Source organism: Plecotus auritus, assembly GCF_963455305.1.
Source record: "Plecotus auritus genome assembly, chromosome: 8".
Lineage (NCBI taxonomy): Eukaryota > Metazoa > Chordata > Mammalia > Chiroptera > Vespertilionidae > Plecotus > Plecotus auritus.
Genome location: NC_137782.1, coordinates 147,110,317 through 147,132,101, shown reverse-complemented (window position 1 = coordinate 147,132,101; position 21,785 = coordinate 147,110,317). Strand labels below are relative to the sequence as shown.

Genomic DNA, 21,785 nt, shown 5'->3' with positions numbered 1-21,785 from the left:
ATAGGCCAGAAAAATCAAACTATGGAGCTCAATGTCTGAACAAATAATAAGACCAGTTTGTCTTTATATTAAAATGCCCCACTATGTGACATTTTTATATACCTCCTGGTGGGAGGGTTCAATAGTTCAATGTTCCTGAAGGATAATCTGCAATAAACACAGTGGTTCTGCTTATACGAAGTTCTCTTCCTAAAGAATATTTTCATACATGTGAAATAATATTTCCACAAAATTAAAAAGTTTTCATCAGATGGTCATACTAAAAATTCTAAAACAATTAAAATGCCCATAATAAAGGAATGGTTTGATAAAGTATATGCATGCAATACGATACTACGAGGTAAATATGAGATTTTATCCTCAAAGTAGAAAAATGTCCAAAATAGATTAAATAACAATAATCACATACTATGGCAGAATGGTATGAGTCTTATGAAAACATTTTGTCTTTTTTGAAGTATGTTTAGATGTATCAAAATATATACAACTATTTACACATATACATAAGAGAAAAGAAATATATATGTATATGCTATAAAATTAAAGATTAGAATTTAGATACCACAGTAAAAAGGTTAATACATTATAGGCAGGTTTTACTTTTAATTCACATCATTGTGATTAATTTTACAATAAGTAATTTCATGATTTAAGAAAATAAAATTTACTAAGGAAATATTGTGAGTGTTGTTTTTTTTCCTCTGGAAAGTAAATAGAGATTTAGGTCAACAAATAAAACCCAACTCCCTGTGAATGGCCTGTTATAAAAAATTATTGGCCTGGTGGACCCAATTCTATGCATCACTAATCGATTAATTCCAGTTTATGTCTACAGAGAAGAATCCCCCCCAAAAGCAGGTAAATAAAAAAATAGTTATAAATAAAAGAAATACAGTCTAGTGAGAAGAAAGTCCACTGAAAAGCTAGTTAATTATAAAGATGATGGTTACAGTATGTAATTCACATAATAATGAACAATATCTATGTTGCAATTTCAAATACCAAAAAAAAAAACACCCCTGCCACTTCATTTATCAGACACCCTTTATAATAGCCAATTACAAATGACCAACTAAGCATTGGTCTTGAAGTAAGCATTGGAAGGGGGCTAGAAGTTACAGTCTTTTCTTTCTACCATGTGAAATGCCTCTACAATGCTTGCCTTTTAAATATGAAATGAACTCAGTTCAAAAACCTACATGCAGGCAGCCTGACCTTACTCCACATATAACTGCTAAAATTTCAGCCCCATTTCTCTGCTGATGTCCTGCGGGATTCGAAGCCCCGCAGCCCAGTTTTTACTGCTAATTAACAATAATGAACAAGATGACATACTTTTCCTTTGAACACTTCTGTCAGGAAGGTGTCCAATCAGCAAGAGATACAAGCAACAGACCAATTCCCTTTCTCCCCCCTCATTTACATCCTGAGATACACTGAGACTCTACCATGCCTTTTGGAAAAGAAAAAAAAAAAGTAGGTCAAGTTGTCTCGGTTTTATGCAGAAGCTTTAAAACCTGGGGAAAGGCTAAAAGCTGCCACTCCAGCCAGTTTCCAGAGAATTGCAGGTTCTTTTTATAGTCATATCCACATACAACCATAATGTTGCATGCAGCAGTATTAGTTTAGTCCTACATTTAAGTACAACTTAAAAAACAGCAATGATACCTATAATTCCACCTATTACATGAATTTTAATACAAAACATGGTGTTCTATGCCATGGCACTTTGTTGTTATTTAGTACATTTGTGTAGAGGAACATGAAGTTCCAGCTTGTACCCATGCTTAAGGAAGCTTAGACACACAGTACACAGTAAAGACTCATTGACTCAGGACGGTAATTTGGATTTTCAGATTGTAAAATGATTTGGAAAAGTAACTTGGCTAGCCTGAAATTTTCCTTTGCAAAAAAAAACCACAACAAAACAAAGAAGCTTTAAAGTCTGATAGAACTGGTTCAAATCCAGGCACCTTTGCATTTTCTCATCTGTCAAATTGAGATAATAATTCATACCACCACGGGTTGTGAATACTAAATGAAATATAATTTTATTTTATTTTTTTTTAAATATATTTTATTGATATTTTTACAGAGAGGAAGGGAGAGGGATAGAAAGCTAGAAACATCGATGAGAGAGAAACATCGATCAGCTGCCTCTTGCATACCCCCCACTGGGGATGTGCCCGCAGCCAAGGTACATGCCCTTGACCGGAATCGAACCTGGGACCTTTCAGTCCGCAGGCTGATGCTCTATCCGCTGAGCCAAACCGGTTTCGGCATGAAATATAATTTTATGCAAAGTGTTTAGATAGTAAGCATTTCATACCTGCTCCAGAGCATTGCTTAGTTATTGTTCTTCTTACTAAGCAAATGAATAGAGTAAGCCTGACTTCAGAGGGGGCAATTAACTCTACTTAAAATAATAAACTGTTAGTACTTTCAAACATTTAATGCATAATAATTAAAACCATTTTTTAAAATCCTATATAATAAAAGCCTAATATGCTTTTATTTGTTCGACCGTTCGACCAGTTGCTATGATGCACATTGACCACCAGGAGGCAGACACTCTGACTGGTAGGTTAGCTTGCTGCTGGGGTCTGGCTGATCGAGACTGGGCTAGAAGGGCCAGACACACCCTGGAGACCTCCTGCAGTCCCTCCCCAGCCCTGATTGTGCACCAGTGGGGTCGTTCAGCCTGGCCTGTGCCCTCTAGCAATCCGGGACCCCTCGGGGGATGTTGGAGAGCTGGTTTCGGCCCGAACACTGCAGGCCAGGCCGAGGGACCCCACCAGACCTCTAGTTATTTTAATAAATGGAGATTCTATTTCACCTCTATTGTTGAAGCAAGTGTCAGAAGTTGTCAGAGTAAGAGAACAGACAAAATAGGACAAGTTGCCAGGGTAGTCTAGGTCAGTGGTCAGCAAACTCATTAGTCAACAGAGCCAAATATCAACAGTACAACGACTGAAATTTCTTTTGAGAGCCAAATTTTTTAAACGTAAACTTTTTCTAACACCACTTCTTTAAAATAGACTCTCCCAGGCCGTGGTATTTTGTGGAAGAGCCACACTCAAGGGACCAAAGAGCCGCATGTGGCTCGCGAGCTGCAGTTTGCAGACCACTGGTCTAGGTTGATTACAGACCAAAACCCTCATCAAATTAGGACTGATTCCCACAGGAGGGTTTTCTTTTTTCCTTTCATTCTCGTATTGGACTCATTTCTTGCCATCAAGTCAGAAAGTAGGGGAATATACCCCAGATGTTTTTATATAAGTATCCAAAATAATAGGAAGAATACCTAGACTGGATCTCAGAGAAGTGTCCACCAGTTTGACATATTTAAACCAAGAAATGGAGATGATCTATGGTCTAACATGAGAAAAGTCTTCCTTCCCAGAGAAAATACCACATGGATAATGAGTCTGTTTCATAACAAACCCCAGCCTTCTGAGGTTGTAAGCAAGGAGTCTCCGGAGAGTGTCACATGCTTTTACCATCACCCTCTGGGAGTCTACCTCATGTTTGCTCCAAAGAGAGCAGTACTCCTGTGTGCTCCGGCCCTGCAGTGGAAAAGCACCAGCGGGAGAGAAAGGGAGGAATCAAGCTAAAAACAAAGGCTCCATTTACACGCCCATGCATTCCTTCCTCAACAAACATTTATTATGTATTAATAATGCCTGTGCTAGTGTCTTGAAAATACAAAAGCCATAAAGATATAAAATACATGGTCACTGACCTTAAAGAGTTCACAATTTAATGAGGTAGAAGGGCACCTAATGAAATAGCTATGACCAAGGTAAGTACATAATAGAATTAAGAACAAAGTGCTGTAATAGTACCAAGAAGGACATGATTAGTTTTGCCCTAGGGGGGCCAAGGAAAGCTTCACAAATATATGAAATATATGTCTGAGGCCTTGAAGATAAATAAAAATCTGCCAGACTGGGAAGGAGAAGAGGGCAGATGGAATAGGAGGAAGTAGGACTATTTCAAAGGGACAAATCAACATGGACAAAGGCACCTGAAGTTCTATTTTTGCTGTCATTTCATTATTGGTACAAATAGTTTTTTGAAAATCGTGATATCTGCCTTTAAAGTTATGTATGCCCCAAATTAGCAGATCAAACTAATTGCCAAAGCTAGCTACCTAACTACAAAATGTTTCAAGCAACTAGTCAACCAGATAACTTTCTCTGTTTATTTAACTAAAGAAAATGGTATATGTAGCTGATATTTGGAATGCTCAGTAATTCATGTGATATGCGGTATGCTAAAAGTTGAGGTTGTTTGACTTTATAAATAGTACTAAACAGACCAAAGACAAAGTTGTCAGGTGTAACCAAATGAGGAACTGCCTTCTGAATTCTTATCTGTAACACACACATAAGCTGAGAGGTAAACACTTGGGTGTAGAAGTCTGAGTTCAAATCCTGCCTTTGCTTTATTAGGTATGCGACTTATGCCTTGCTTTCTCATAAATTAAATAAGGATAGTATTTTTTCTCATAGAATATTACATGGGGTAATGTATATAAAGCAAGAATAGTTATGATTTTATTGGTTGCTTTTCTAAAAGCCACACTTAAAGACTACTACATAGGGTTTTAAAACATTAAATTTTGCTTCTACAACATGAAGGCAAAATGGGGGACATCTGCAATAAAATGAGGGACATCTGTAATAATGTGAACAATGAAAATAAAATATAATTTAAAAACACACAAAAATAAACTAATAAAAAATTAAATAAAATACCAGCCTATGTCTACATTCTGTGGCTAATGTGTTACTAAAATGAAACATATCCATTCAATTCTAAGCTATTGGAGGCCAAAAGCCAGGCCTCACTTGTCTCTGTATTCCCAGTGACTTGAAAATGCCTGGAAAAAATAAAAGGTTTGTGAAATGCACGTATTATGGAGAGAACTGTGCACATTAAATGGGGAGTAGCTGGAGATGAACCTGGAAAAGGAGCCCACATTTTGCATTCACCGTGGTTTGGCCAAGGAGTCTAGCTTTTGAACTATCTTGCAGGAGAGGGCTCCGTTTCTCCAACAGAACAGGATAAGGTGTGGTTTACCAGAATCTTGCCTCAATATACCAAACCATAAAAAGGCAACACATACACTGCAAACATGCTAATTGTTTTCTCAGATTTGCATCTCCAACTCATCCTTAACTGCTACACATAAACTGACTTCTCCTGGGGAGATGCCGCCTTTAACTGAAGCAGCACAGACCTGTTTGTTGCCCTGGAACGTTTTCAGAACACACACACAGTGTAACTTCTAGAACCAAAAAATTATTTCAGCAAATATTTACTGCTCATTTGCTAAACTCCAGGCTCAAGCTGGGCTCTGGGAATACAAAAGTGCACAAAGCGGAGTGTTTAAGTTCTAACAGAAAGGAAGGATTTGCCATCAGGACTTAAACACTTTAATCTGAATTAAAAAAGTTGCCTGGTTTACAAAATTAACAAAAAAAAAAAAAAAAAAACAGAAATGAATGTAAGTCCAACCACAGGGGGGAAAAAATGTAAAGATTTTTTTACCTTTTTTTTTTTTTTTCAGATAATTGACTTTGCTTTGTCCTGAAGAAGTAAATTACTAAGTGTCTGTGTATACAATTTTGATAAATAGAAAATCAGTTTTTCCCCAAACCCCACAAAATAAACATTGGAAACAACCTTAAATAATATTATGGAGGGTCTGCAAATCCTTGAGCAGCCTTATGAGCAGGGCAGGAGTTGAGAATGCTCTCACACAGAGCCAGAGAGAAGAGTGGAGTTATAGACAGAGGGCCAGGATCCGTGCCTCTCTCTCCCTGATTTTTTCCAAGCAGCAGCCCTTAAGTGAGTACAATTGCCTGCAGGTGGATGAATATTTTCCGTCAGGTGTGTCTCAGACTAAAAGAGGTTAAGACACACCGCCATAAAACATTGACATTTGAAGTTGAAATAACCACGTTTTAGTTTTACAACAATCATTCTGGTGGCAGTGCAGAGATGGATTAGAAAGGGAAAGAACCTTGGACGCTGAGAGGTTAGTGAGAAGGCTATTACAACAGTTCAGAAAGAGGCCATTAAACTAAGGCAATAATAATGGACACAAAGAAAGCAGCCACATTAAAGCTGCAGTACAATAAATACGGTAGCCACTAGCCAGCTGTTGAGCACTTGAAATGTGGCTAATCGTATATGTGCAATCTAATGATCAAAATAAACTGAAGAACAAAATAGAAACAGAGACATGGATACATGGAACAGTCTGATAGCAGTGAGAGGGGAGAGAGGAGGTTGGGACTGGATGAAAGAAGGTGAAGGGATTAGCCAAAGAACATATGGGCATAGCCCATAGACACAGACAACGGTGTAGTGATACCCAGAGGTAAGGATGGTGGGGGATGGATGGGGGTGGGCAAAAGAGAGGAGGGAATGGGGACATCTCCTGTAATAGTGTCAACAATAAAAATAAAGTAAAAATAAAAAATAAATAAATGTGCTAATAGAATTGAGGAACTGAATTTCAAAGTTTATTTAATTACTAGAGGTCTGGTGCAAGAATTCGTGCACTGGCAGGGTCCCTTAGACTGGCCTGTGCCCTCTGGCAATCTGGGGCCCCTTGGGGGATGTCGGAGAGCCGGTTTTGGCCCAATCCCCGAAGGCCAGGAATGGAGATTATTAATTGAGAGATACTATAAGTGTGAAAAAACACATTGGCTATCAAAAACTTAGCATGGAAAACTTAGTAATGTAAAACAGTACAATTTAGAGGATGCAGTTCAAGATGATGGTGTAGGAAGATACTGAACACACCTCTTCCTATGAGCACAACAGATTTACAGTTACCTATGAAACAATTCCCTCTGAAAACTGGATAAATAGGTCCTCCACAGCAAAGGATAAAAGGGAACATTGAGATGAGTAGGGGAAGCAGAGACACAGACTCACCAGAAACCACCCTGGGCCCACATTACCCTGATATCAAAACTAAGACACACACACAAAAAGAAATTTACAGTCCGATATCCCTGATATACATACAGATGAAAAATCCTCAACTAAATATTTGCAAACTGAATTCAATAATACTTTAGAAGAATCATACACCATGATCAAGTAGGATTTATTTAAGAAACACAAGGATAATTCAACATCTGCAAATCCACCAACATGATGCACTACATTAAAAAAATAAAAATCATGTAATCGTCTCAATAGATTCAGAAAAACATTTGACAAAATTCAGCATCCACTTAAGACTTAAAAAGCAAACAAACAAACAAACAAAAAAAAAAAAACAACAACAACTCTCAACAAAGTGCACATAGAGAGAATGTACCTCAACATATTAAAGGCCGTACATAACCAGCCCACAGCTGACATCATACTCAACAGTGAAAAAGCTGAAAACTTTTCCTCTAAGATCAGGAACAAGACAAAGATTCCCACTCTTGCCACTTTTATACAACATAGTGGTGGAAGTCCTAGCCAGAGAAATTAGGAAGAAATAATAATAATAAATAAAAGGCATCGAAATTGGAAAGAAATAAAACTTTCACTATTTGCAAATGCACGAGTAACACATGCATTTGCAGATAACACTGTTAGAACTAATAAACAAATTCAGTAGAGTTGTAGGATACAAAATCAACATACACTAATCTGCTGCATTTCTATAAAGTAATAACAAACTATCAGAAAGAGCAATTATGAAAACAATCCCAATTACACTTGCATAAAAAAGAATAAAATACCTAGGAAAAAAATTTAACCAAGGAAGTGAAAGCCCTGTATAATAAAAACTATAAGACACTGTTAGAAGAAATTGGGGGGAAAATATTGTGTGCTCATGTATTGGAAAAACCAGTATTATTAAAATGCCCATACTTCCCAAAGAAATCTGCAGGTTCAAAGCAATCCTTATCAAAATTCCAATGGCATTTTTTACAGAACTAGAACAAATAATTCTATAACATGTATGGAATCACAAACGACCCCAAATAGCCAAAATAATCTTAAGAAAAAAGAACAAAGTTGGAAATATCATGTTCCCTGATTTCAAACTATACTACAAAGTTATAGTAATCAAAACAGTATGGTATTGGACTAAAAACAGACACATAGATCAATAGGACAGAATAGAGAGGCCAAAAATAAATCCATACATATATGCACAATTAATTTAAGAAAAAGGAGACAAGAATATACAATGGGGAAAAGACTGTTTCTTCAATAAATGGTGTTGAGGAAACTAGTCAGTCATATGCAACACAATGACACTAGACTAGACCATTGTCTTACACCATTACACAAAAATAAAAATGTATTAAAGATTTGTTAATGTGAAACCATAAAACTCCTAGAGAATAAAACATATGGGGAAGCTCCTTGACTTTGATTCTGGCATTGATTTTTTTAGAACTGACTGCAAAGACATCAAAAGTAAAAATAAACAAATAGACTACATCAAACAAAAACTTCTGTAAAATAAAGGAAACCATCAACAAAATGAAGTCACCCTACTAAATGGGAGAAAATATTTTCAAATCACAAATCCAAAAACAGGTTAATATTCAAAATATATAATGAATTCATATAACCAATAGCAAAAAAATTTTTTTTGATTAAAAAACGGATTTTTTTATTTCCTTTTTTTAATTTCTTCATTGATTTAGGCAGTGGTTGGCAAACTCATTAGTCAACAGAGCCAAATATCAACAGTACAACAATTGAAATTTCTTTTGAGAGCCAAATTTTTTAAAAGTAAACTTCTTCAAAATAGACTCGCCCAGGCCATGGTATTTTGTGGAAGAGCCACACTCAAGGGGCCAAAGAGCTGCATGTGACTTGCGAGCTGCAGTTTGCCGACCACTGGATTAAGGTATTACATATGTGTCCTTATAAAAAATAAATAAATAAAAAAAATGGATAGAGGCTCTAAATAGGCATTTTTTCAAAGAAGACATGCAAATAGTCAAACACACATAAGATGTTCAATATCAGTAATTACCAGGGAAATGCAAATCAAACCACAATGAGATATCACCTCCCACAGGTTTGAATGGCTATTATCAAAGAGACAAGAAATAACAAGTGTTAAAGAGGATATGGAAAGAAGGAAACCCTCATACACTGTTGGTGGGACTGTTCATTAGTGCAGCCACTATGGAAAACAATGTGATTTCTCAAAAATTTAAAGATAGAACTACCATATGATCCAGCTATACTGGATCATACTCCTGGGTATTTATCTGAAGAAAACTAAAACCCTAATTTAAAAAGAGATATGCACCCCTATGTTTATTGCAACATTATTTACAACACACAGGATATGGAAACAACCTAAATGCCCATTGATAGATAAATAGATAAAGAAGATGCGGTATCTATACTAATAAAAGGGTAATATGATAATTAGGGCGGACGTCTTTCTGACATCCATCTGAACATCCATCCAGACAAAGCCCCAGAGGCTGCGAGGCCCGGGGCTCAGGCAGCCGTGAGCCCCAGCAGCTGTGAGGCCCGGGGCTCCGGCCTCACAGCCGCCGCGGCCAGCAATGGCAGCAGCAGCAGGGTGATGAGGGTGGTGCCTTCCCCTGATCAGCCCGGTCGCCTCATGCAGAGGGAGGCCAGATTGCGGCTTAGGCCAGATTACGTCAGAAGGACATCCCCTGAGGGCTCCTGGACTGTGAGAGGGGGCAGGCCAGGCTGAGGGATGCCCCCCCACACACACCAGTGCACGATTTTTGTGCACCGGGCCTCTAGTATACATATAAAATAGAATACTATTCATCCATATAAAATAAAATATTGCCATTTGCTTCAACATTGAATGGATCTTGAGGGTATCATGCTAAGTGAAATAAGTCAGACAAAAAGGACAGACTCTGTATTATTTTACTTGTATTTAAATTTTAAAAAATAAATTTAAAAAACCTCATCAATTGGTGGTTTGCAGAGAGGAAAGTGGTTGGGATTGGGGTGTGGGTGAAATGGGTGAAGAGGGTCAATTGTATGGAGACAGATGGTGACTAGACTTATTGTAATGATCACTTTGTAGTATATACAAAGACCAGATTACTATGCTGTGTACCTGTAACTAATATAAAGGTATATATAAATTTTACTTCAGTTCAAAAAATAAAATGTAAAATTGGTATTTATTATATGTTGAAATGATAATACTTTGGATAGATTGAGTTAAATGAAATATATTAAAAGTTCACTCATCTGATTTTTTTTCTTTTTTAATGTGACTACTAGAAAATTTAAAATTATACACATGGATCACATTATATTTCTATTACATAGTGCTGATTGAGAGACATTTCTGGAATTTGGTGAGAAACATAAGGTCATAAGAGTAAGCGTGGGAGCCATGTCAGGTTTTTAATCTGTAATCGTGTAGATGGACATGAGGTTCGGCGACAATGAGCTCAGTTTTTAATGTGATAAGTCTGAGGTGCTCATGAGACATTCAGGGGGAGACACTCAGTAAGCCCTTGGAAATGCTGCTCTGATGATCAGAGGGAAGTCAGGACTGGAGATGTATACTTGGGAGTGAGCAGTCTTCATTTGCTAGCTAAAATTCAGAGTACTATTTTAGGAATATTAAGATTAACTTGTTTTCACAGACAAAGAGGACTAATGATTACATTTTGATTTTTTACCAAGAGCTTTTTTGGTCTGTCAATCTTGTATGTCCACTCCTTGTTGGGCAAGAAGGCTCTGAGGAGTAGGTTCAGGAGGAAGTGTTTTTCCTGATTGGAAAAGCCCACCAGTAAAGGGTCTCCTCAGAGGCCTAACCTCAGTGTGCTCTCCCAGTGCGCCACTTTGTAGGCAGAGGTTAGACAGTTCATCCTGCTCCTCTCCAGGAGGGCAGAGGCCTCCTCTGTCTTGTTGACCTAAGAATTCCCAGGTGCAGCATACTGCCTCCTGTGGGAATCCAGAATGAGTCACCCCAAATAAGCCTCTGTGGTATAGAGATTGTTTTGAGCTAAAGGTAGCTTTAGCTGCAGGCTCAAGAGAAACTTCTGCCTCTCCTCCTTGACTACCTAGAAGAACTTGAATTGGGGGCCTTGCCCCAAATGGGAGATAAGCAGAGAAAACCCCTTTTAACCTATCTACAAGGCAGAACAAACTTCTATTCACTAAACATCTGCTCTTGTTATCATCCTGCAATAACCCTTTGAAGCCCTCAAGTCACCTTACCTCATCCCTAGCTCAGAATGTCTTACATACCTAGACTTCCCCCTTTCTATCTCTGAACCTTTCATTCATGCGGGGTGTCTGAGTCACTCATGTATGTGGGGTTCCCATACATATGTATTAAATTTTATTTTCTTGTGCTAATCTGTCTGATGTCTATTTTATTATTAGAGCAACCAGAAGAACCTTGAGGGTAAAGGAAAGTGTGTCCCTCCCCCATACTCCTAACATAAGCTCCTAAAGACAACACAAATTGCATATCAAAGCTCTGAAAATGTTTGTTTCCATCAAAATAATTTTCTCAGGCCCAGTGAAAATTATCTCCAGTTCTTTGCTCCTGATTTAAAATGTGGCTATTGTTAACTTGAGTGTTCCCTTGTATATTCCCCTGAGTCATTTCCTTCCTTTGTTAAAATGAACTGCCTATGTCAGAAGTGGTCCAACAATAGCTCTACTAGGACTTCAATGTCACAGTGTCCTTTTCATCTTATTTCCTGACCTTTGGTGACATGTTTGCTATGCTGTTTGCATGTTTTATCTGCTACTCTCATGCATTTTGCTTATGGCTTTCAGTGTGTTTTGTGCAATAAAAAAATTTTTAAAAAAAGTTTTTCTGATCAGTGTACAAATGACTCCAGCATTCCCCTAACTAGCTTGTAATCCTCAAACAATGTCTTCATTACTCCTTTTCCATAAATCTATGTTATGTTTAGACTTCTGCAAAGCCAGCATCTTTTATAACCTGTGAGCATATGTTTCCATTGCTGATCATAATTTCTTCCTAAGACATGTAAACTCGGACTGGATCATAAGAATGAACATATCAGATATGCTCTAAGCATGGGAGATCTTAATCATGTCTTCTCCTGGGAATCTCTGGATAATCTAGCTCAGCTGCTTCTGGGTAACTGAGCCTGTATAAGATTATAAATGCTTGATGTTTTGAGCTGCTAAATTGTGCGGATATTTTTCCACAGAAAAAGACAACTAAATACAGTATGAACTACATTATAGGTGATCAATAATAATGTCCTGAATTGACCAAAGGAGATATTTCTTGAAGGTAGGTTTTTGAAAAGTAATAGCTGCAGAAGAAGTGATGGTATATTCAGTAGTTAGAAATGATTCAACAAAGTCTTTTGTTTTAATAGCACTGAAAAGAGCATGTTAGGACTGTAACCCAACTCTGGATAACTTAGAATTGATGTGAAGCTATTCTGTAAAGTAACTTGGGGTCCACCATAAAGCAATGGATCAAGAAGAGTAGTACTCATAGATTGGCGCAGAATCTAAGATTTTCTCTACCTAGGTACTGCCCTGGGCATTGTTTCAACAGCTCTTTCCAAAAGATTCCTGAGTCCTAGACTTCTTTCTGCTAGCTCAAGAAGCTCTAAACTCCACAGGCCAATATTTAAAGAGAGAGATTGATGACTGAGCAGAATCTAGATAGTGAGAGACAATGAGAAGACATCCCCTGGGTAGAATTAGAATAGCAAAAGAACAGGAAGTTCATTTTTAAAAAGAATGAACAAATTTCACTGGAGTGGAAAGATAAGTATAGAATTATGAGAAAATGGACTGAAAAGGGAAGTTAAGATTTGAATATTAAAGACATGAAGTGTTAGGCACAGACTTATTTATCTGTACATAATTGGGAAGCATCCTGTGTTTTAACAGAGGAATAATAGAATCAAAGAAGCATTTTAGCAATTTAATTTGACATAAGTATATAAAATGGATTGGAAAGTATTCAGAATAGAGACAGGAAGATAAGTGCCTAAGTGATAAGTACATGAACTGAGAAGGTTCAGGTAGAGATAGTCGTTTTGATTCTCTATTCAATTTCAACAGCGAAAGAATTTCAGAGAAGGAAATAATTTTTAAAATCTAGAAACCAAATTCCTAGAGTTATTGATGCAACAAAAGTGAATTAGCAAATGAGAAAGTAATTAACTTCCAAGTGTAAATGAGGAGTTTGTATTGATGCTTAACCCTACCACTCTATCATATAGAGATTGTATCAGGGTATCTGGATAGCACTTCAGCCAATAGAAATGTGATCATCACTCCTCCCATTTTCTCCAAAGATAACTTGTATCCTTCATATGTTAAATAATTGGGCAAGAATTTTACAAAACACCGTAGAATTTATTTTAGCTTTCTTTTAAAATTCTAGTCAAAGAGGCCACATATTATCTAATTTCTATAAGAACCAGGAAAACAAAAATCATATAAAATATCTGTAATACTGTAAACAATAAAAAAGTGAAAGAGAAAGCTCTCAAAAATACCTAGTGAATATTATTTACAGGATTGAATTTAAAGATTATATGGCAAAGTAGAACTCTTAAAATATGGAAATCTGTTGGTTAAAGAGAATATTTCTCTAGAACATAATTTAACTGCAAGAAAAGTCTGTGAGTGAATAATTGGGTTTTAACTTGTTGATATAGTTGTGAACCCATGTCTAATTATTGACTTTAAAATGTGTGTTCTTTTATTTATTTAATTGTAAGACAGAGTTAAGATAAATAGTATAAAATGTAGACAGGCAGAATGAGGTGAGAAATATTTGACATGCCACCAATATTGATAAGTTATTTTGGGACATGAAATATTTACTATAAATACACTATCCTTCTAGCCTAAAACTAAACCTGATCAAAAGGTGTATTTCTAAATCAAAATCAATTAAGAGCTTGTTGTAAAAATAAGGCTTCCAGCTCAGCAAAGTACAAAGAATAAGCACTTAAGGCAAATGTGTAGAACAATTTACTGATCAAATTTGCAATGCTCTTTCATGCTCCCAAGATGAAAGAATTTCAAAAAAACACTTTTTTACTCATCCTCTCCTCCAGCCTCCACACATTTCCTCTGGTCAGAACCAATGATATGTTAATATTCCTGGCAGTGAATGAGCACACATTTGCAGTGGCTTTCTTCTGTCAATCAGAGAAGGGGTAAGTAACTTCCAATTAACATTACCAGACTGATATACACTGAGTGGCCAGATTATTATGATCTCTGAATGTATAAAAATCTGGCCATTCAGTGTATATCCTATATAATAAAAGGCTAATATGCAAATTGTCCCTTCGACCAGGAGTTCAACCAGCAGGCAGGCCAGCCAACAGCCCATGTCCGCTCCCCCTGGTCAGGCTGGCCGGACCCCACCCATGCACGAATTCATGCACCGGGCCTCTAGTATATACATATACTGAGTGGCCAGATTATTATGCATTCAGAGATCATAATAATCTGGCCACTCAGTGTATAAGAGATGTTATCTCTAGAGCAAGCATGTCAAACTCAAAGGCTAACACAGGCCAAATAAATGAGGCATGTGGCCCATGGGCCACGAGTTTGGCATGCTTGCTCTAGGCAGGGGTCCTCAAACTTTTTAAACAGGGGGCCAGTTCACTGTCCCTCAGACCGTTGGAGGGCTGGACTATAGTTTAAAAAAAAAAACTATGAACAAATTTCTATGCGCACTGCGGGCCCGGGACGAGTTGGCTGCTAAGCAGGACAGGCAGCAGCACCCAGCAGGCCAGATAAATGTCCTCAGTGGGCCGCATATGGCCCACAGGCCGTAGTCTGAGGACGCCTGTGTCTAGAGTGACAACATAAGTAAAATTTCTAAATATACATTAGAAAATATGAAAAATGAATTTTTTATTGATTCTAAAAGTTATTTTATTCAGTGTTAATTCTCAACATTACCAATTTAAATGTATATAACCCTTTATGGTTTACAAATCTCTTCGTATTCTCTATCTTAAAAACCTATAATTTTTCCCTCCTCTTGCAAATACTATGCAGATAAGAAAGTTAACTGCAAGGAGAAGAAATGGAGATACCATGATGGAGAAAAAAATCAAGAAAAATTAGTCACTTTGGGAGAAAGTATGTTTACTATAAATAATCTAAGCTACCTAGTGAACAGGATTCCATATGGCTGGCCAACAGATATTAGTTGAAATAAGTACTAAGTAGGGAGCTGGTTTATTTTTGTACCCACAGGGACTAACAAAGATATGGGCCATGCTCAGAAAATCTTTCTGAACAGCCTTCTAGCATGTACCAAAATAAGTAATGAAAAGCTACATTTCTATATTATATTATTTTTCTTATTAGTCATCATTATTATATTTACTAGAGGCCCGGTGCATGAAATTCGTGCATGGGGGAGGGGGTGTCCCTCAGCCCAGCCTACACCCTCTCCAATCTGGGACCCCTCGAGGCATGTCCGACTGCAGTCGGACATCCCTCTCACAATCCAGGACTGCTGGCTCCCAACTGCTCGCCTGCCTGCCTTCCTGATTGCCCCTAACCGCTTCTGCCTGCCAGCCTGATCACCCCTAACCACTCCCCTGCCAGCCTGATTGATGCCTAACTGCTCCCCTGCCAACCTGTTTTCCCCTAACTGCCTTCCCCTGAAGGTCTGGTCACCCCTAACTTCCCTCCCCTGCAGGCCTGGTGCCCCCCACCTGCTCTCCCCTGCAGGCCTGGTCACCCCTAACTGCCCTCCCCTGCAGGCCTGGTCCCCCCCAACTACTCTCCCCTGCAGGCCTGGGTCCCTCCCAGCTGCCTTTCCCTGCAGGCCTGGTCACCCCGAACTTCCCTCCTCTGCCGGCTTGGTCACCCCTAACTGCCCTCCCTTGCAGGCCTGATCCCTCCCAACTACCCTCCCCTGCTGGCCTGATCACCCACAACTGCCCTCTCTTGCAGGCCTGGTCCCTCCCAACTGCCCTCCCTTGCTGTCCATCTTGTGGTGACCATCTTGTGTCCACATGGGGACAGGATCTTTGACCACATGGGGGCAGCCATCTTGTGTGTTGGAGTGATGGTCAATCTGCATATTACTCTTTTATTAGATAGGATAGAGGCCTGGTGCACTGGTGGGGGCCAGCTGGTTTGCCCTGAAGGGTGTCCTGGATCAGGGTGGGGGTTCCCTTGGGGCGTGGGGCGGCCTGGGTGAGGGGCCTGTGGTGGTTTGCAGGCCGGCCACGCCCCCCGGAGATGCAAGCAGAGGCCCTGGTATCTGGGGTTTATTTATCTTCTACAATTGAAACTTTGTAGCCTGGAGTGGAGCCAAGCCTTCTGCTTGCTCCATGGCGGCAGCCATTTCTGTTGGGATTTATGTATCTTCTATAATTGAAACTTTGTCGCCTTAAGTGGAGGCCTGGGCCAGCCAGGGTGTGTGGAAAGCTTGGCTTCCTCCATCACCAGGGGCAACCCTAGCCTCCTGCTCTTTCCAGCTCTGTGGCTGCTGCCATTTCTGTTTGGATTTATGTATCTTTTATCATTGAAACTTTGTAGCCTTGAGTAGAGGCCTAGGCCGGCAAGGGCAGGCGGAAAGCTCGGCTTCCTCCATTGCCTGGGAAACCCAAGCCTCCCTCCTGCTCTCTGTGGCCATAGCCATCTTGGTTGGGTTTATTTGCATATTTGCTCCTGATTGACTGGTGGGCGTGGCTTGTGGGCATGGCTTGTGGGTGTAGCTGAGTGGTGGTTAATTTGCATATTACTCTTTTATTAGATAGGATATCCTGTACCATCAGAAAGCTTATTTCTATTTAAAAACATGGGTGATATTACGTGAGTAGTGAGTAATTTATGGTAAAAGTGAATTACAGTAAATAAGGTGATTATTAAGGCAAGATAATCATTTATCAAAAAATTGTTTCTCACCATACACTTTCTTTAAATCAGGGATGGGAAACCTTTCTTCTGCCAAGGGCCATTTAAATATTTATAACATCATTCCCTGGCCATACAAAATTATCAACTTAAAAATTAGCCTGCTATATTTGGTCAAACATTTAATTAACTCACCCCTAATGTCTTGGCAGGGCCAGACCATATGATTTTAAGGGCCTTCTATGGCCTGGGACCTCCTGTTCCCCATCCCTTCACTAAATAATCAACTACCATAATTATTTCTTAGGTAAAGATTCAGAAAACAGTATCAATAGAATATGCAACTTTTCAAAAATCTGTGGCTATTGCTACACTTTTTTTATATTATGAACAAGAAATTATCCTTTCTCAGAGTTATATAGAAATTAAACTTCATCTGTAACTTCACTATGATTATAGAAAAGTTGAGTCTATACTGAGCCTAAGCCATAATATTTTTAATATATCATTCATTACTTCATTTCTTATTTCAGAAAACATTTATTGAGCACTTGTTTCCAAAGCACTATGCTAATTAATTGTTCCTTACTTCATGTCCTTATCTTCCCATAATCTACTTCTGAAACCTTACAAATTTCAATAGTAATATCATATGGCTCTGAGGGTAGCAGTAGCAATATTAATATAACCAAAAAAAAAATTTATCTATATAAACTATGCCACCTGAGTAACAAAATAATTTTAGTGTAAGTTATTATATTTTAGAGTACAGTTAATCAAAATTTAAATATGATTATATTTTCCAATAAAATCAAACATAATTTTGAAAAAATAAGATGATTAACAATGTCAAATATTCACATCTTCATTGACATTATATGCCAATCAAATTTTAAAAGTTATCTAACAGAAATACCATTACACATTTTGGCAAGACTGGAGTACCTTATAATGTGTTCTATCAACTTTGCATCTTATTAATTCTATTAATTATTGAGGAAAATATCATTTTTATATAAAATCAGTACATGGTTTATACATGGTTGACCTTGAACGTTTACAGACATTTTTCTGGCAGTTTAATAGATACTTTAAATTTCTAACTTTTATATATAAATCATCTATGATTTGTTTCATTTTTGTCAGTTATATTCATATCACAAAGTCAAACAACAGTAATAATCTATACTTCTACAAATCTGTTTTCCTTTTAAATTCCCAATCTTGAAAAAAGCGGAAGAAATGATTTGGAGAAAATCAAGACAGATTCAAAGGTACCTAAATAACCTCATAAAGTAGCCTCTTAATATTCCCAAATCTAAGTGTCATTATTAAGAATACTTTTGCTTCTGTCACTGGAAAACAATTATGGTCCTTATACCTTTTCTTTCCTTTCCTTTCCTTCTTTCATCCTTCCTTGCCCCCTTCCTCAGTCTCTCCCTTTCTCTCCCTCCTCTCTACCTCTCTCTCTCTGCTTTTCAAATATCTAACTGCTCTTTCTCTTCCCCTTCCATGTGCCCAACATTATGGGAAGGAGAGGTAAACTTCTGTAGTGAAAAGAAAAACACCAGCCTTGTGTTAATTTTTATGGTATGTTGAAAATGTAGAAATAAATGACTTATCTCCATATCAGCGTGCTAAGTCATTACTTGTAGGCAATGAGAGAAAAAGGAGTGAGATAGAAAGTTTTAGTTGGCCAGATTTGGACTAAAACTGGGTATGAGTAGTTGGTACAGGAGTGAACAGGGCTAACATATCAGGACATCTGGTAAGCCCAGGGAACCAATGTCCATTTGCCATTTCCTAGTCAAGGACATGCTCTCAGATCAAGGGAGAGTTTGAAGGTAGCGAATTCAAGAGGAAGGGTATCTAGGGGCAGACACTGCGTTCAAAGTGATTGGCTAGGCAAGACCAAGAGAGGTGGTTCAGAAAGGAGACCAGCAAAGGAGCTGTGGAAGGTACTGGGGCTGGTGTGAACATCTAGAAAGTCAATCCATTATGCATAAGAGGATGTAAGCCCGCATTTGATCAGAATTGGAAAGAAAAACCCATTCTTGTAGACTAAAACTCTTTGACCATAAAACAAACAACAGAGGTTGTGTAATTTAATAACATGGCCCCTTATGACTTGAGAGTGATCATTGTAGAACCTTTTCACAGGGTAAATGTGTAATTGGTTCTAGATCAATAAGCAATTTCTTTCAGGAAGAAAAGCTCTTGTTTCCACTTTTATTTATTTATTTTTTGAAATAGCAAGGCTCTTAAATCAGAATGGAACAAATACATTTAGGAAGTTGAGATTATGCTAAACAGCAAGAATCCTTACTGCACTAGTTAAGTTTATCTCAACTGATCATTTATTTATGATGCCATAAAAATCCAGATGCTTTCGGTTTTGTTAGATATTTGCTGAAAGGCAGATGAAATTACTTTCCCAGGGTTCCCATTTTTGACAACTGCATTTTGAATGAAAAATTTACAACCGTAAATTTAAAACAGTTCAATAATGGTCATGCTGAAGTGTTTTCTTTTGTTTTGTTTTATTTTCTTTCCAAGATTAACAATGAATTCAGATCCTGGTGGTCAGTGTAAACCCCCTACTCAGCGTATTTGAAATTCTATAAGTATAATAGAAAACTAAGATTAAGAAAATAAACTCCTAGATACTGAGAACAAACTGATGGTTGTCAGATGGGAGGGTGGAGGAGGGTGAGGACTGTCTGGAAAAGGTGAAGCGATTAAGAAGTACAAACTGGCAGTTACAAAATAGTCACAAGGATGTAAATTACACAATAGGAAATATAGTCAACCATATTGTAATAACTATATATGGTGTCAGGTGGGTACAACACTTATTGGGGGTGATCATCTATAAGTTACAAAAATGTCTAATCACTATGATGTATACCTAAAACTAATAAAATATTGAATGTCAACTGTAATTAATAAATAAAATATTAATGAAAATAAATGAATAAAACATTGAAAATTAAGGTCCTGTAGAAGTCTGTGGTAACATATTTTCTTTCGTGTTTTCCTAACATTTTAGGATGAGTGCCTGAAGGCCAGTCTCTAACAGGGAAGAACATATTGACCTAATCAAATATCCTTTGAGGCACAGGTACTGGTAAAGGGAGAACTTACAGGGATAGCCAAAAACAAAACCAACTTACATGATCGCATGAGGCAGAAGAGATAAACTATACCTCAAGGATTAAAAGGAGGATGAAGAAATTTATATGCTTCAGAACCTCCTAGAAGATATGTTGGACCAAGAACTATAATGATAAGAACCCTTGACAGTTTTTAAATATGTGACATGGTTCTTATGTTGACATTATCAGTAAAACATAACTATCTCTAAACAATGAAAGCCTGCATGTGCTTCTTTGCAAATATTGCAAGGAAATGAGGAAATGCAAAATTGCAACCATACAAATAGGTAACAGTGCAGAGATGTAGGGCTCTACTCAGTGCTGGCAGTGTTAAAAGGTAAAAAAAGCTTTTCATTTATAAACTATTATTTGCTATGTAATATGTGCTGACTAAATTCTCGTGGGAGGCTTAGAGTTTGGAGAAAAAGGAAAGGTCCCAGGATATAAATGACATTGTATTTTCTTGACACTTAGGTATTAAAATAAGTGTAAGATAGCACAGAAACAATGTTTTTGCCTTTTTTTTTCACTGTCCCAAATATCTTCAAAGTCTCCTTTTCTCCCTCCCACCCATGGCATGTACCTTCAGACCATTCCCTATCCAGGCTGGAAAAGAAATAAGGACACTGGATCCCTCTCTTTTGTTGTCACCAGTATGACAAGCCCCGGCTTCCAGCCAGATGAAACAACACCTAGAGGGCTGCCTCGAGGTATTAAAACACACCAAAAACAAACCTTCGTAAATAGGTAACTGAGAGGAATTCACACTTCAAACAAAAGCACAATATTTTCTATTATGAAGAACATTTTTTATCAATTATAATAGGTATAACACTTTATTATCTCTTGAATGTAATTATATTTTCTGTACCAAAAGTTCTGGTTGCTGGGGAGAGAAAGTTAAAACCAACAAACTAATTATAAGTGACTTACCAAGAAACAAACCAAAAAACTAACAGTGAAAAGCAAAAGTTGAATCTTATTTTAAAAGTACTTACTATATGCAGCTCTAGGTAGTCCCCCAGGCCAGAAGAACTGTCCACACGCACCAATACAGCTTCTTTCTGAACAGTGCTAAACCCTATGGCCAGTCTGTCCGCTCGGGTACTTGGCCGGTCATTAGGAGGCCACTTGTATGTGATTTGTCCACCACCTTTGCTAAAGATATACGTTGTCCCAGCTGGAAAACAAACAAATAAACAAGCAAACAATTAGTCCAAATATGTGAGCGATACCCTTTTCATGTGTGTTAGGTTGACATATCAGGAAAGTATTAAATTTATATTATGGCCACATTAAAAAAACAAAAACAAAAAATCTTTGGCAAAGCAAATAGCAGATTTCAATCACACTTTCTCAAGAAAAAGATTTGTTGTATTTTTTTAAAAGAAATATCAAGGCAGCTCAGTTTTTAATACACTCATTAAATCTCCCAGCAGGTGTTTCAGAACAAACGGGAGATTATTGCTTTTTCAAAGGAGTTGGACAAGCAGAGAATGTAATGGGGTTTTATTTCTTTCTGCCAGTTTTTAAGAAATAGTGTAGTAGGAAACATTGACTTTGGACGCTTGTGAAAGGAGCAGAAACATATATCAACTTGGTTTTGAAACAAGGGCTGCATGCAGATGTGACCAGGCCATGCAGCACAGTGAAGCAAATCGCGACAAATACTCTTCGAATCAACTTTTACGGGGAACGTGCCTGTTCACCTATGACAGATGATAACTAATGGACGAACAGCTGTAAGCCCCAGTGGTCATGTCCAGAAAATACAGATAT

The 21,785-nt window shown here is 37.8% G+C and overlaps 1 protein-coding gene across 22 annotated transcripts in view; it reads right to left on the bottom strand.

The window, feature by feature from the left end:
• Window positions 1–21,785, bottom strand: part of NRXN1 (neurexin 1) — a 1,052,009-nt gene that overhangs the window by 284,285 nt on the left and 745,939 nt on the right. For all 22 annotated transcript variants that reach the window (XM_080686544.1, XM_080686543.1, XM_080686548.1 and 19 more), the window contains one exon: window positions 21,005–21,186. In XM_080686544.1, coding sequence (XP_080542670.1) covers window positions 21,005–21,186 — 182 coding nt within the window. The remainder of the gene's footprint in view (window positions 1–21,004; window positions 21,187–21,785) is intronic.